The sequence below is a fragment of the Fundulus heteroclitus genome, chromosome 9, assembly GCF_011125445.2.
Source record: "Fundulus heteroclitus isolate FHET01 chromosome 9, MU-UCD_Fhet_4.1, whole genome shotgun sequence".
In the NCBI taxonomy this organism is placed as follows: Eukaryota; Metazoa; Chordata; class Actinopteri; order Cyprinodontiformes; family Fundulidae; genus Fundulus; species Fundulus heteroclitus.
The window spans coordinates 23,899,752-23,912,312 of NC_046369.1; the positions used below are offsets into that span (position 1 = coordinate 23,899,752).

Here is a 12,561-nt window from a genome sequence, read left to right on the forward strand (position 1 = left end):
CTGTTTCCTTCCATGGTGCCTTTATTCTAACTGTGTTTCAGGTAAGTAACACTTCCAAACCGCAATTAAAGCAACTTTTGAGTTGAGCAGAACAAAGACGCATCCTCTTTTTGGGCAATTTCTGGGCATTTATTACAGAGGGAGAATGTGTTTATGAGATATAGAAGCTCTGGCATAGATTATGCAAAGAGAAACACAATATGCCCTGTAGAAAACAGAACCATGAGATTTTATAGGTTCAAACAGCAATCTTTTCTGAAGTTTGAAACATTTCTTTTTCTCAAGCTACAGACCTGCTTAGAAACAGTTGTTTTACATTCTTATAGAATACAGTACCATACCAAATGGTTTACGCTCCTTGAACCTCCTAACATTTTGTCCTGTTGCAAATTCAAACTTTGTTGTATTTTATGAGGTTGTGACAGCTGGCGGTGGTCAGAGGGTCCCGCGGCGCTGGTGTATGGCAGCCTCACCTCTGTCAGTCTGCCCCAGTGCAGCTGTGGCCACAAACATAGCTCACCACCGTCAGGGTGTGAATGGGTGAAGGACTGAATGTAGTGTAAAGTGCTTTGGGGTCTTCGGACTAGTTAAAGCGCTATACAAGTACAAGCCATTTATGTGACGGACCAACAAAACGTACTGCATGTAGTGCAAATGAAATCCTGCGCAACCGCTTAGCTTCAGCCCCAGTTATGCACTTGACAAATCTGGCCTTTATGTAAAATTGGCAGGAAGAGTTCCATAAGAAGTTCCATTTTTCTTCAGCAGTCTGTCCAGACATCTTAGCTTGAGCTACAGTATTTTGGGAAATAGAACAAGCAGATAGTTTGATTTTTATGGGCAAAGGTGGTAATAAAATATACCAAAAGACTTGCAGCTAAAGGTGGTTGAGCAAAACATTGACTTGAATTATGTTTGTACCAATAGACCTCTATTAGTACCAAACATAAATAAAAATGTGAAAGCTGTGTATTATTTTCCTTCTACTTTGTAATTAAAGGCTTTTTTGGGGTTTTCACCTGACAAATCGTGAAAAAGTTCAAGGTGGTATTAATCTTTTGGCAAAGGACAGTACACAGGGACACGTGATGTAAAGGTTGAAAGTGAATCTATTTTATTTTTTATAAAATGTAAACTTTGATATGAACAATGTAAACACAGTATATATGTACATTTAGCCTCATCTGTCTCAGTACTGAGGCCAGCATGGACTGATCTACAATCCATTCAAAAAAAATAAGGGACTATTAAGGATCTACATAAGCAAACTTAATGTTGTATGTGACCTGCCGTCCATTGTCCCACGCATACAAAACGCCCTCCTTCGGGTTATAGTCGATCTGTGTGGTGTAGGTGTAGTTGTTGACGAAGGGCATTCTGGGAATCATCTGAGTGTTTGTGTGCGTGTCGAAGGCGTATTCCAGGTTGGCGTCCCTTCTGTTGTAGCTGTCCACGGCGTACAAGACGCCGCAGACGACGAAGCAATTCCCAAAATTGTTCCTCCTGAGCCCGGTCCTCCAGGTGGTCTCCCTCTGCATGCTGAGGTCCGTGGGGTTCAGCCGACTCAGGATGACCACCTCCTGTAAGAAGCCCTCGTCGTCCAGCGCGGTGTAGACGATCCACAGCCCACTCTCGTCCACGGCAAAGTCGACGTATGAGTGGCTGCGCCATTCCCACGGCGACGAGGACTCCTCAAACACGGCGTCGTGCAGCATGGTCCAGGTGGACACGTAGCGTTTCCGCAGGTCGTACTTGATGATGTCCCGGGAGAAGGCCCGGTTGTAGTAGAAGGCCCCACCGTAGACCACATGGCCGGTGCCGATCCAGTTGTAGGGGAGCTTGTAGGAGTTGGTGAAACGGCCTGAGAAAACGATTTTATTAAGAAAGACAGTGGATAATGTCAGGTTTTATGATGTAAAACAATGAGACCAAGAATAATCAGGTTAGGACTTTTTAAAGCTTTAACGTGACCTATATCCTTTACATCACATTTGGAAAACAAGCCGATCTTTAAGAAATAAAAACAAAAACAAACTAAAGTAACACACATGCTTTAGAGCTCGTATCATGAAACTGAGGCACATTATGAATTTAGTTATTCGGTAGGAGGCTTATGAGCATTTAAAAAACAGAGTTCTTGATTTAATTAAATACAAAAAGTTGTTCTGGTCCTGAAGCAGCAAAGCAGCCCAAGACTTAACAAACTACCTCCACTAGGGTTGGCAGTCGGCATGACGCTGTTTTCCTCAAGTACTGTTACTTTTACAAAATGCTGCAACCAAAAGGTTCACACAGCATTTTCCCCAAAGGGGATCTTTAAGATCAAGGAAATGCAAGTGAGGCCTTTGTCCACAAACCTAAATTTAATACCAAACCACTGCTTCTCACCTCGTTTGAACACTTCCAGATTCTGGAACTCCAGGAGGTTATTCCCGTAATGGAAATTTGTGACATAGATCTTGTCGTCGTTGGACTTAGGATCCTTCATCCAAGCTCCCTCAGGTCTGCCGTAGGTGTTGTGAGTGATTGGCTCAGATATACTTGCCAAAGTGTCCTTACACTCCCCTGTGACAAAATGGCCAGAGAAGGTGAAAGTGAGGATTTTAGAGGCAGTTAACAACTCCACTCTGACCAAGAAGTCTGAAAATAATAATAATTATTATTATTTTTACCAGCATGAATTAAACAAAGGGTAAGATTCCCACAAGAGAACCGAGCTTGTCTGAGTTTGGGAATTTATTGAAAGACATTTCCATTTGTTGTTCTCCAAATGAGAAACATTAGTCTCAGTTACTACTTTCTATGTGGACAAATAAAAAAAATCAATAGTATGTGTTGTTTTACTGGCTAAATCCTGGTAAACACTGTTTTTACTTTCGAGCCGTGCTACAGGTGGGTGCAGGTAGGTCATTATAATTTACCAGTTTTCCTGGAAGTTGATTCTGTCTGGTCTTGCATTGCTTTGTGTATCCCGGGATTTTCTGCCCCGACATCTTCTTCTTCCCAGCTAATTTTGTATTTAGTTTTGACTGAGGCGGCCCGCTTGGCAACGGTGGTGACTTTGGGGGATGTGGTTGCAGTCGTGACGGTGGGGAGAGCGGTGTGATCAGGTAAAGCACCGTCTGAGGAAAGGGTGGGGGTAGTTTTCTCTTGCAGTGTTGAAGCGTAGGTCTGTGCCGGGGTGGGATGTAGCGTGGGATGTGCCGGGGCTGAGGATGAAGGGGTAATAGTTGTAGCAGATGGAGGGCTGGTTGTTTGAGCCTCTGCCATGAAGTTCAGATCAGATGTTGTCTGTGTTTGATCTTTAAGCCGATAGCTAGTGGTTTCCATCTTGGTGATGGGCGAATATCCTGCGGTTAATGTTGGCACCGTTTCCTTTATGTCTGGCCTGTGAGTGGGTTGGGTTGTGTTCGGTGTAGTCTCGTTGTTTTTTTCTGCAGGAGGGATAGTTGAAGGACCCCCTACAGCTGCTGTCACTGGAATCGGCAGAGGAGTGACCCCCTGATCCGTCTGAGGTTCTGGGTTTTCAATCGGTACTCGTTGTGCTGCCCTGGTTGGTCCGGCTATAATGCTTCCCGTTGGGGATTCCTCTTCAGGCGCATCCGGTGACTTGATTCCACCGTCACCGACGACCTCATTATGAGTCTCTGAGACAGGCTTCGTTATCTTTAGTTTTACGGATGGGGTCGTCTTCTTGGAGTTGTGCACAAGATCCTGTCGTCTTCTGCTGAAATGATCTCAGCCACGTTCGGCTCCTGGGCCGTGGGGCTCGATGGAGAAGGAGATTCTCTTCAATGAAGAGATTGACTGGGCCTTCTCCGCTGAATTCATGATATTCAAAAACTAAGGACAGGAAAATGGATAGTTTAATCTCTTTTCCCTTGAAACTAAGCACAGTCATCAAAGTAGTATATCTGGATTGTGCAACATGAACTACAACTGAAGTGCAATGTATAAATGAAACAGAGAGATGCTACATATGGACAACACAGTCTTAACTTTGGTGAATGAAAAATTATCTAAATCCCTTGAACATTTTTACATTTTGTCATGTTGCAAACACAGACTTCTGTAGCCCAAAAAAGTCGAGGATAAAGTTTAAAGCAGGGTTACCATTTAAAACAACATCCCAAGCTACGAGTATCTCCTGTGGCTGCAGCATGTGAGAGTGGAAAAGGTATGACACGACTGCAAACCTGCTGAGACGTGGTTGTCCACGTAAACGGACAGACTGGGCAAGGAGACCATAAGTCAATGAAGCAGCCAAGAGGCCCATGGTAACGCTGGAGGAGGTGCACAGAGCCACAGCTCAGGTGGAAGAGTCTGTCGATGGGACAGCTATTAACTGTGCACAAAATAGGGCCTTTATTGAAAAGTGGCACGAATAAAGCTGATATTGAGGAAAATGCAATGACGCCTCATTGATGGTTGCAAACATCATGCTTAATGAGGCTTTTCTCCATTCTGCTCACAGTGGATGGGGAAATAGGCGGAGCTACATGCTACGTAATCCTGGAAGAAAACCTGCTAGAGGCTAGAAAACGCTTGCGAATGGGGTGGAGGTTCAACTCCCCTGCAGGACAAGAACACTAAATATACAGCCAGAGCTACGAAAGAATGGCTCCCTGTTTGCGTTTCTAATAACCCAGTCAAAGTCCAGACCTGTTCACAGATGCTCTTCATCTGAGTTTAAAATACTGTGCAAAGAAGAATGGGCAAAAAAAGCTACCAACAAAAGCTGCTGCTGCCACAAAAATCTTCAAAAAAGTTGTTCTACGAAATGGTAACCTCTCCAATTTCATGTACACTACTTTGTAATGATTTAAACCCACATGAACATATTTACCCTCTTTTTAAATATATAAAAGAGCCATCAATGTGCAGCCTTTTGCCGGTGATTTATCTAAATGTAAACAGTTAAAGGTAACCAAAAATGTTTAAAATCTAAACTTACAGTTCTCTCCGGGCTCCCCGTCATCTGCCACCATTGGGTCTGGCTCCATGGGATCAGGCTCAGATTTGTAAAAGGTTATCCCCCTGATTATCATTCCATTAGCTCCAGGCTTCCCCTCAGCGTCTTCTGTGTTGGTCATGGCATCGGCAGATTTAATCTCAATGATCTGACCAGAGCCATCCGGCTGCAGGGTGGGTGGATTTTCCACAGTGAACTTCTCTTCATGTTTTTCCTGTTGACAATATAGAAACACAGTGAAAATTAATCTCAACACGTTTGCTCATTGGTGAACCGTTCCGATGTTTGGCAATGCTGATAAATATAAGAAGTGGCCATAATTTTATGACAAAAGACCAGTCAACAAAGGAAATCTCACAAAAATGAGTCATTATCAATAAGGTCAGTCTTGCACATGCTTTAAATTAATTTTACTAGAGATGTGATTGTTCTGTGAAAAGAGAATTTTCCATTTGCTCAGAGCAGGCCTGTGACAAAGTTAGCGTTGACAAAGTTGTTGATGTGTTTGTGAGGGAGCTACCTTGGTGCTGAGTCTTTGGGGGAATGGATACTTTCCACATCGTTGATTTGCTGTCATTAAAGCGATTCTTTTTCCCATGACAATTCACATTGTTCTAGTTTTTTAAAAATGTGTTATTTAGAACATGTCTAATCTAAATTTATATTCTCATTAATCCACTTAATGAAAAAAAAAAAACATGTGGAGGTTAGGTCTGCACAATGCAGCTGGTTGGAGTCCAGAAAGCTAAAAGCTGTAAGGGATCAGCTCCCAACGGGAAGGTTGCTGATCTGGAGTCTGCTTTTGTTCACTGATCCCACCAAACATTTAAATTACCGCAGTGACTATTTTACATGTCCTTTTTGCTTATCAGAGATTTTATATAAAAAAATATCTGAGCAGATGTATGATTGAGCTCAACAGGGTGGATGAATGAACTGGCCTGTAATAATTGGTTTATACGTTTATAAGCTTATGAGTTTAAAGAAACTTTATGTTTATGTCACATTTTATGATAACAAGGCAAGGCAAGGCAAATTTATTTGTATAGCACATTTCAGTACAATGACAATGCAAAGTGCTTTACATGATTAAAATATAGGAAAATAAAAACAGAATAAAAGCAAGTTGGAATAAAATGTAGAAAAAATGAAACAAAATAAAATAAAGTAATCATCTTTTTTACTTATGCTGGATAATGTCAAGTTTTCAGGATGGCGTCAAAAAATGTATAGTGCTCTGCTTTATTTAAATGTGCAACTAGAGCATTTACAGTTGAACCACTGGCTTACTGGGTTAGAAAACTTTTGTATCACTGATATCTGACACAAATTTCATAGTATAAACATTTTTTGTATAATTAAAGTAAAATTTTGTTCTGTAGGCTATTGGATACAAAATGTAATGTTTGATGAGCATCTAACGTAATTGTTCATACAGTTACAAGTGCATTATATGTAATTTAAATCAGAATCAGCTTTATTTGGTCATGGTTGTGTGCATTATGCAGAAATGTGACTTAGGTTACAGCGCACAGCACTGTTTCACAGCAATAGAGCTGACTACAGCTTTGTAAAGTGCCTCGAGATGACATGTTTCATGAATTGGCGCTATATAAATAAAATTGAATTGAATTGAATTTAATTGAATTGAACTACAGGCAGTAGGGATTAAAGTGGACTAAACAGGACTGGTGTGAATGCACCCCAAGCAAACAGCCCTCTGCAGTGCAGACCTACATGTAAACAGGGCCCAGCCTGCCAGCGAGTGTTTAGATGGCTTAACTTCTGCGAACGTTCACTCGGCATGGAAAACAAATATTTGTCTGTGATTTTTATTTTATCAGTGTTTTAAATTGTTTTGACCAAATCTCTATTTTTGCATTGTTGGAAAAATGTGCATTTCTGACGTTCTATGGACATTGGGTGAATGTTGTGAAAGCCCGCCTTCCCACATCTTATGCTCTCCAATGGGCTCACCTGCCCTACGCAGCTTATGCAATCCTGTCCAGAGACAGGTAAGTTATTTCATTCTTGCAAAATTGTCCTAATGTCCTACAAAAGCCTCTCTATACGCAAAACAAATGCACTCTAATGGAAAAGAAAATGTAATAATCAGAATAAATCCGTGATTCATTCTTTGGTTCCTGTCACTGTGCATGCAGTAACAGGAACCCAGCAAAGAGCGTGCACCCACATTGGTGTTAGGAGAGCGCGTCAATGATTAGCATGTGGGACAACCAATAGATAAGATGATCATCCACTGTACCTTTAAGAAAGCATAATTTAAACAAACACAGTTTATTTCTGTTTTTCAGGGGCTGTAAGAAAAAAAAAATACAAGGTTTGGATTCTATAACCAACATGGACCTCCAGGCTGTGGTCAGAGATTGTGATAACTGAAAGGGCCATAGAGGGAAAAGCCTTATAAAATATAGGTTATTTATAAAAAATACCTTCAATTATTTGTTTATCTATTTTTTATTTTTTTATAACATCATCTTGAATATAATACTCTGACTGAATGCAAATTAAGTAAATCAGTATTTTAGATTATTACAATGACATGCTGATTATTATAATAATCCTCAGCAATGTGTCCACTTTTACCTCTGGATGCCGATAAGCTGCTGCTGTGCCAACATCGCCAACCCTCCCCATGTCCTGATGCTGATTTGGAAGAGGAGTTGCTGGACCTTCAGTTACTTTCATCGTAAAAAGAGGACTCTCCTGAGGCTTCGCCGTGCCCGTGTGGTTCAGAGGCACTGCCTGGAAGATACGAATCGAAACATTTATGCAGGTTTTAAAGCATCTACATTAGACTTTATTTCCACTGACAGAACAGAGGTTAAGATGACTAAGATTGAATCTGAGCATCAGATCTTCTCTACTTAGACTGCTAATATGGATGCAAACCCCCAAAATACCTTGGTGATATTTTAGGCAAACGTGAGATGGACTCTTGTCGATTTTGTTCATCAGTGGTTTTTGGAACTTGCACATGGATGTCATTTTTGCCCTGTTTCTTTTTCATTGTTGAATCATGACCTCTGACTGATGCAGATCATGTGAGATCTGCATCAGTTTAGATGTTCTTCTGGGTTCTTTTGGGACCTTCTGGGTATCAATGAGCTCTCTGAGTAATTTTGGTTGACCAGCCACTCTTAGGATGGTTCACCACTGTTCAAAGTTTTCTTAGTAGACGATGAGTCACTGAGAGTTTTACTGCAAACCCAAAACCCTTAGAAGTGGCTCTGTAACTCCTTCAAAATCGAAAGTTGCCAATGACTTTGACTTTGTGTCACATGTTTTTGAAATGTCTTTAGGCTGGGCCATGATGTGTTGGCTTTTGAGATTTTTTAGTCTACCTCTTGTACATATATATTTATATTATTTTTGGCACGTTTTCTCTTTTATTGAAAGTAGGCTGACAGAGGTGGAAGATATGGAGCAAAGGACCACAGGCCAGAGTCGAACCGGGGTCAGCTGCGTCGAGGACTGATGGGCCTCTGTACATGGGCCATGCGCACTAGGGCGTGCCGGTACCTCTGCGCCACCGGCACGCCCTAGTCTGGCTTTTCTGTCTGACATGCTGAATTTTAAATTATTTCTTCATCATACAGGTGATTAGGCCTGGGTATAGCTAGTGATAAAAAACAGAAATGTGCTTAATAAGTTAATCAAGGGTTTCAAAAAGGGAAGCAATCATATTTTTACATAGGGCTCGGTTTGTTTGGATAACATTTTTCTGTAAAGAAATGAAATCCAAACTTAAAAACTGCTTTTTACAAGACTAGTTTCATGATCTATCAGTGAGATCAAAAAAGAAGGAAAAAAAGAAAGAAAAACAGAATAAATCTGTCAGTCTTTTTGATTGTGTTCATATGGAAATATCAATAGATGGAGAAATTATCATTCACATTGACCTTATCATTTAAAATAGCAACACAGAGCATAAAAGGTTTCATTTGATGCAGGCATTTCAAGTCTGTGCAGCTTTTCCGTTCCGTTTGATAATTGGTTATAAATATTCCTTGTACCTTTTAAATACAGTCACGGAGAGGTCCCTGAATACGACCATTTACTTCATGTTTGTATATAAAACTTAAAACGGATCTATTGTTTAGCAATACATTATTGGCAGCAAGATTCCTGTCTTCAAACTTGCCATGCAAAGCCTCTGTTAGCTGTTAGGGTGTGTAAACTGTGTGATTTGTGAACGAGTATATATTTAGTATGATGACTTAAGCACAAACTCATCAGCTTGTCCCCTATTTTAACTGAAAAAGTTGTCAAAACTGCATAAAAGTGTACCGTGTGATCGCTCTATATAAGGCTATCGGATAAATGGAGAGTTCAGATTTCGTCTTGTACTTCTAGTCTGGATTATTTTAGAGAAGAGAAATCCAGTGTTTACTGTGCACACCTTTTTTTTTTCCTTTGGTGGAGGTAGGGGGTAATTTTTTATTTTTAAATATAAGGAAACGACTGTGGTAAAGGTTCTTTGATTTATCTTTGAGAGATATAGTGACACAATGGTTGACAAATTTTCACATGCTAAAAACGAAGGCCATGTCTCTCATGACATTATCATAAATGCAAAACCGGTCCTAAACCTAAAAGAATATTTTGAATGCCAAAGACAAATCCATGCTTGCATCCTTTAGTTGGTGTCTTGTTTTTTCCCAGTTGCATTTAATTGCAAAACTGCTTCACTTGTACCTTCCCACTCTCTTCCACTTGTTGCAGGAGCCTTTTTGTCAGGGAGTGCAGCTTCAGTAGATCCATCCCATAGAAGGAACCCTCCAGCAGCTCAAGGATGGTGGACAGCTGCAACAATCAACCGAACTCCATCAAAAGTGTGCCGCTAATCATAGAAAAGCCTCAATTCGCTCATAGTTTACATAAAATATGGCATTGGGCCTTTTGTGAATGTTAGCAACTGCTCTAGTGATCCAAGCCTCTTTGGAAAGGTACCTTAAAGATGTGCAACAGGTGACTTACAGTAGCTTGCAAAAGTAAAGACACCCCTTGAATTCACATTAAGTCCCATTACAATTATAAACTTCAAAGTATTATTTAGGGATTTTATGTGATGGACCAAAAAAAGTGCATAACTGCAAAGTTGAAGGCAAATACTGACTGTTTTTCATACTTTTTACAGATAAAATTCTAAATACTGCAGCATACATCTGTCTTTAGCCCTCTTTATCCTGATACCTCTAACTAAATCCAGTGCAACTGTTGCCTTCAGAAGTCCCTCAATCAGTAAATGGCACCCAGCTGTATTTAATTTAATATACATTTTAAATATAGCTGTTCCGTGAAGGCCTCATGGATTTGTTAAAGAAGAAACAGGGTTTGGAGTAGGGATGCACCGATTTGAAAAGTTGGGCTGATATTGATATCCAATATTAATATTGCGGTTATGTGTGATAATCAATATTTAGGTCTTTATATATATATATATATATATATACACATTTATGTTTCTGTGGTGGTCAAATTTTGCACAAGTTTGGTACTGACTGAAAACCCGTCTAAATGTATTTTTTAATGTGGGTTAGACTTACACACCGCTTTTTGTATGTCTTCTTTCAACACCGTCAAAAGCTGCCAGACTGCTGACGTTGCATCTCCGCCTTATTTAAAACCCCACTATCCTGGCTGTGATAAATCGCTGTCACGTGCCAGAACAAAAACTGCATTACCCACTACCTCAACCCAGGCACAAAGGGCAACTATATGGAAATAAACAGTTTTACTTATCGAACCAATACTACTATGTTAGAAATTGACTAACTTCAGGCGATACTGATGTTAACGCCGATATGTTGTGTATCCCTAGTTTGAACATCTCATTAAGCAGTGGTCAGTCCATGGGCTGGAGAAATAAAGCATTAATCAGAGAAACAGCTGTGGAGGCCATGATATCTCTGAAGGAGCTGAAGATTCAGTTTGGATGAAAGAATCGCTCAGAAGGACAACGATTCATTGTGCACCCCGCAAAACTGACTTTCATGGAACAAGGGCAAAAAGAAAGCGATTGTTGTAAGAAAGCCAAAAAAAGTTTACCACAAGCCATCTGGGACACACGGCAAGCATGTGAAAAGTGGGTGCTCTGGATAAGATGAGATCAAAATTCTAAGATTACACTGAAAACATTTTGTGTGGTGCAAAATTAACACTGCATTCCACCCAGGACACAACATCCCCATGGCAAAACATAGTAGTTCTGACTGGGGACGGGTCAGAAGCTGGCCAGAACTAAATACATGATAATACTGGAAGGAAACTTGAAAAAGGCTGAAAAAAAAAAGACTTGCAACTGGGTTGGAGCTTCACCTTCCAACAGGGCACACTGAACTACAGTAGAATGGCCTATTCAGAAGCAGTGGTGAAAGATGATACCCAGAGCTTAAGGCATCTCAATGAAAGAAGAATGGGCAACATTTGTGGCAGGAAAAGATGGCAGATAGATTAAAAAAATGTTTTTTGGTCTATCACATAAAATCCAAGTAAAATCTGTTGCTGCTTATAGCCAAGGAAGGTTTTAAGGGGGGCTTTGAAAGGCACTCTGCTTGGATTGTGGGCGCTGGACTACAGGTGGACAGGGAGACCCTTAACCTTCACGTTTTCTTTCCCAGCGTCCCTGAGTTGTTTCAGCCTGAACTCTCTCTCGCACGGGTTGACCGCCGACTGAGGCGCGACGCAGGCGCACTTGCAGCCAGGTCCAGATGTGACGGTCTCCACGGTGTAGAAGTCCTGCGCGGAGGCGCTCCCCTCTTCGATCCGCCGACAGGCGCTCCTGCTCAGGGGTCTGACAACACATTTACACCGACAGTCAGCGCCTTCCGAGATGGCTTTCACTTTGTCATAATCACCCAGCAGCTACAAAGAGAAGAGGACGGAGACAGGTTTTCCCAACGCGCTCACTGGAAATTAACGCATGAATGAATTAAAGCAGCTTTGCGCCTACCTTGGAGACGATGTCCTGACCTAACAGCTCTTCTTGTAGCCCGTCCTCGGCGCTGCTTTCATGTTGAGACTCCAGATCGGAGGCTTTCGGATCTGAACTTACGCACTTTGGCGCTGCAGAGCTCCGAGAGGAAAACGCGCAGCACATCAAGACAAAAACCCATAATTGATGCATGCTCTGTCCGTCCCAGAGCCCCAACGACACTTACGCGGATGCCAGTGTGCAAAAAAAAAAAAAAAAAAAAAAATGATTTCGATGTAATAGGACACTTCCTAATGATGAAAAGATTCTAATTGTAATAGTAACAAAAAGTGAGAATCTGCACCAACAAACGCCATCAGGATTAAGATTCTTCCTCCCGCGATGTCATCTTTGACCAACACAATGAATAAAAGTTATGAGGCTGGGAAAAAAAAGAGCACCCATAAGGGAGAAGCCCCGGCATCTGCAGCTGCAGGGGAGCTGACAGGAGGCGGTGTTACACCAGATCCTGTGATCTGATCTTTTCCTTTGGCAGGGGTGTGTGTGTGTGTGTCAGAGGGTTGGGGGGTGTTGGTTAGTTTTTCTGAAACCAAGAACTGCAATAAGCAAAACACGCCTCAGGCTGAGTCTG

The 12,561-nt window shown here is 41.3% G+C and overlaps 1 protein-coding gene across 1 annotated transcript; it reads right to left on the reverse strand.

Moving 5' to 3' along the window:
- Window positions 1-1,091: 1,091 nt before the first annotated feature.
- olfml2ba (olfactomedin-like 2Ba) lies at window positions 1,092-12,442 on the reverse strand. The gene is given in 9 exon segments (XM_012864870.3): window positions 1,092-1,861; window positions 2,389-2,565; window positions 2,922-3,714; window positions 3,716-3,843; window positions 4,955-5,186; window positions 7,580-7,738; window positions 9,692-9,799; window positions 11,597-11,860; window positions 11,949-12,442. Coding segments are annotated over 9 exon segments (2,649 nt in total). The 5' UTR covers window positions 12,123-12,442; the 3' UTR covers window positions 1,092-1,247.
- Between the last annotated feature and the right edge of the window lie 119 nt (window positions 12,443-12,561).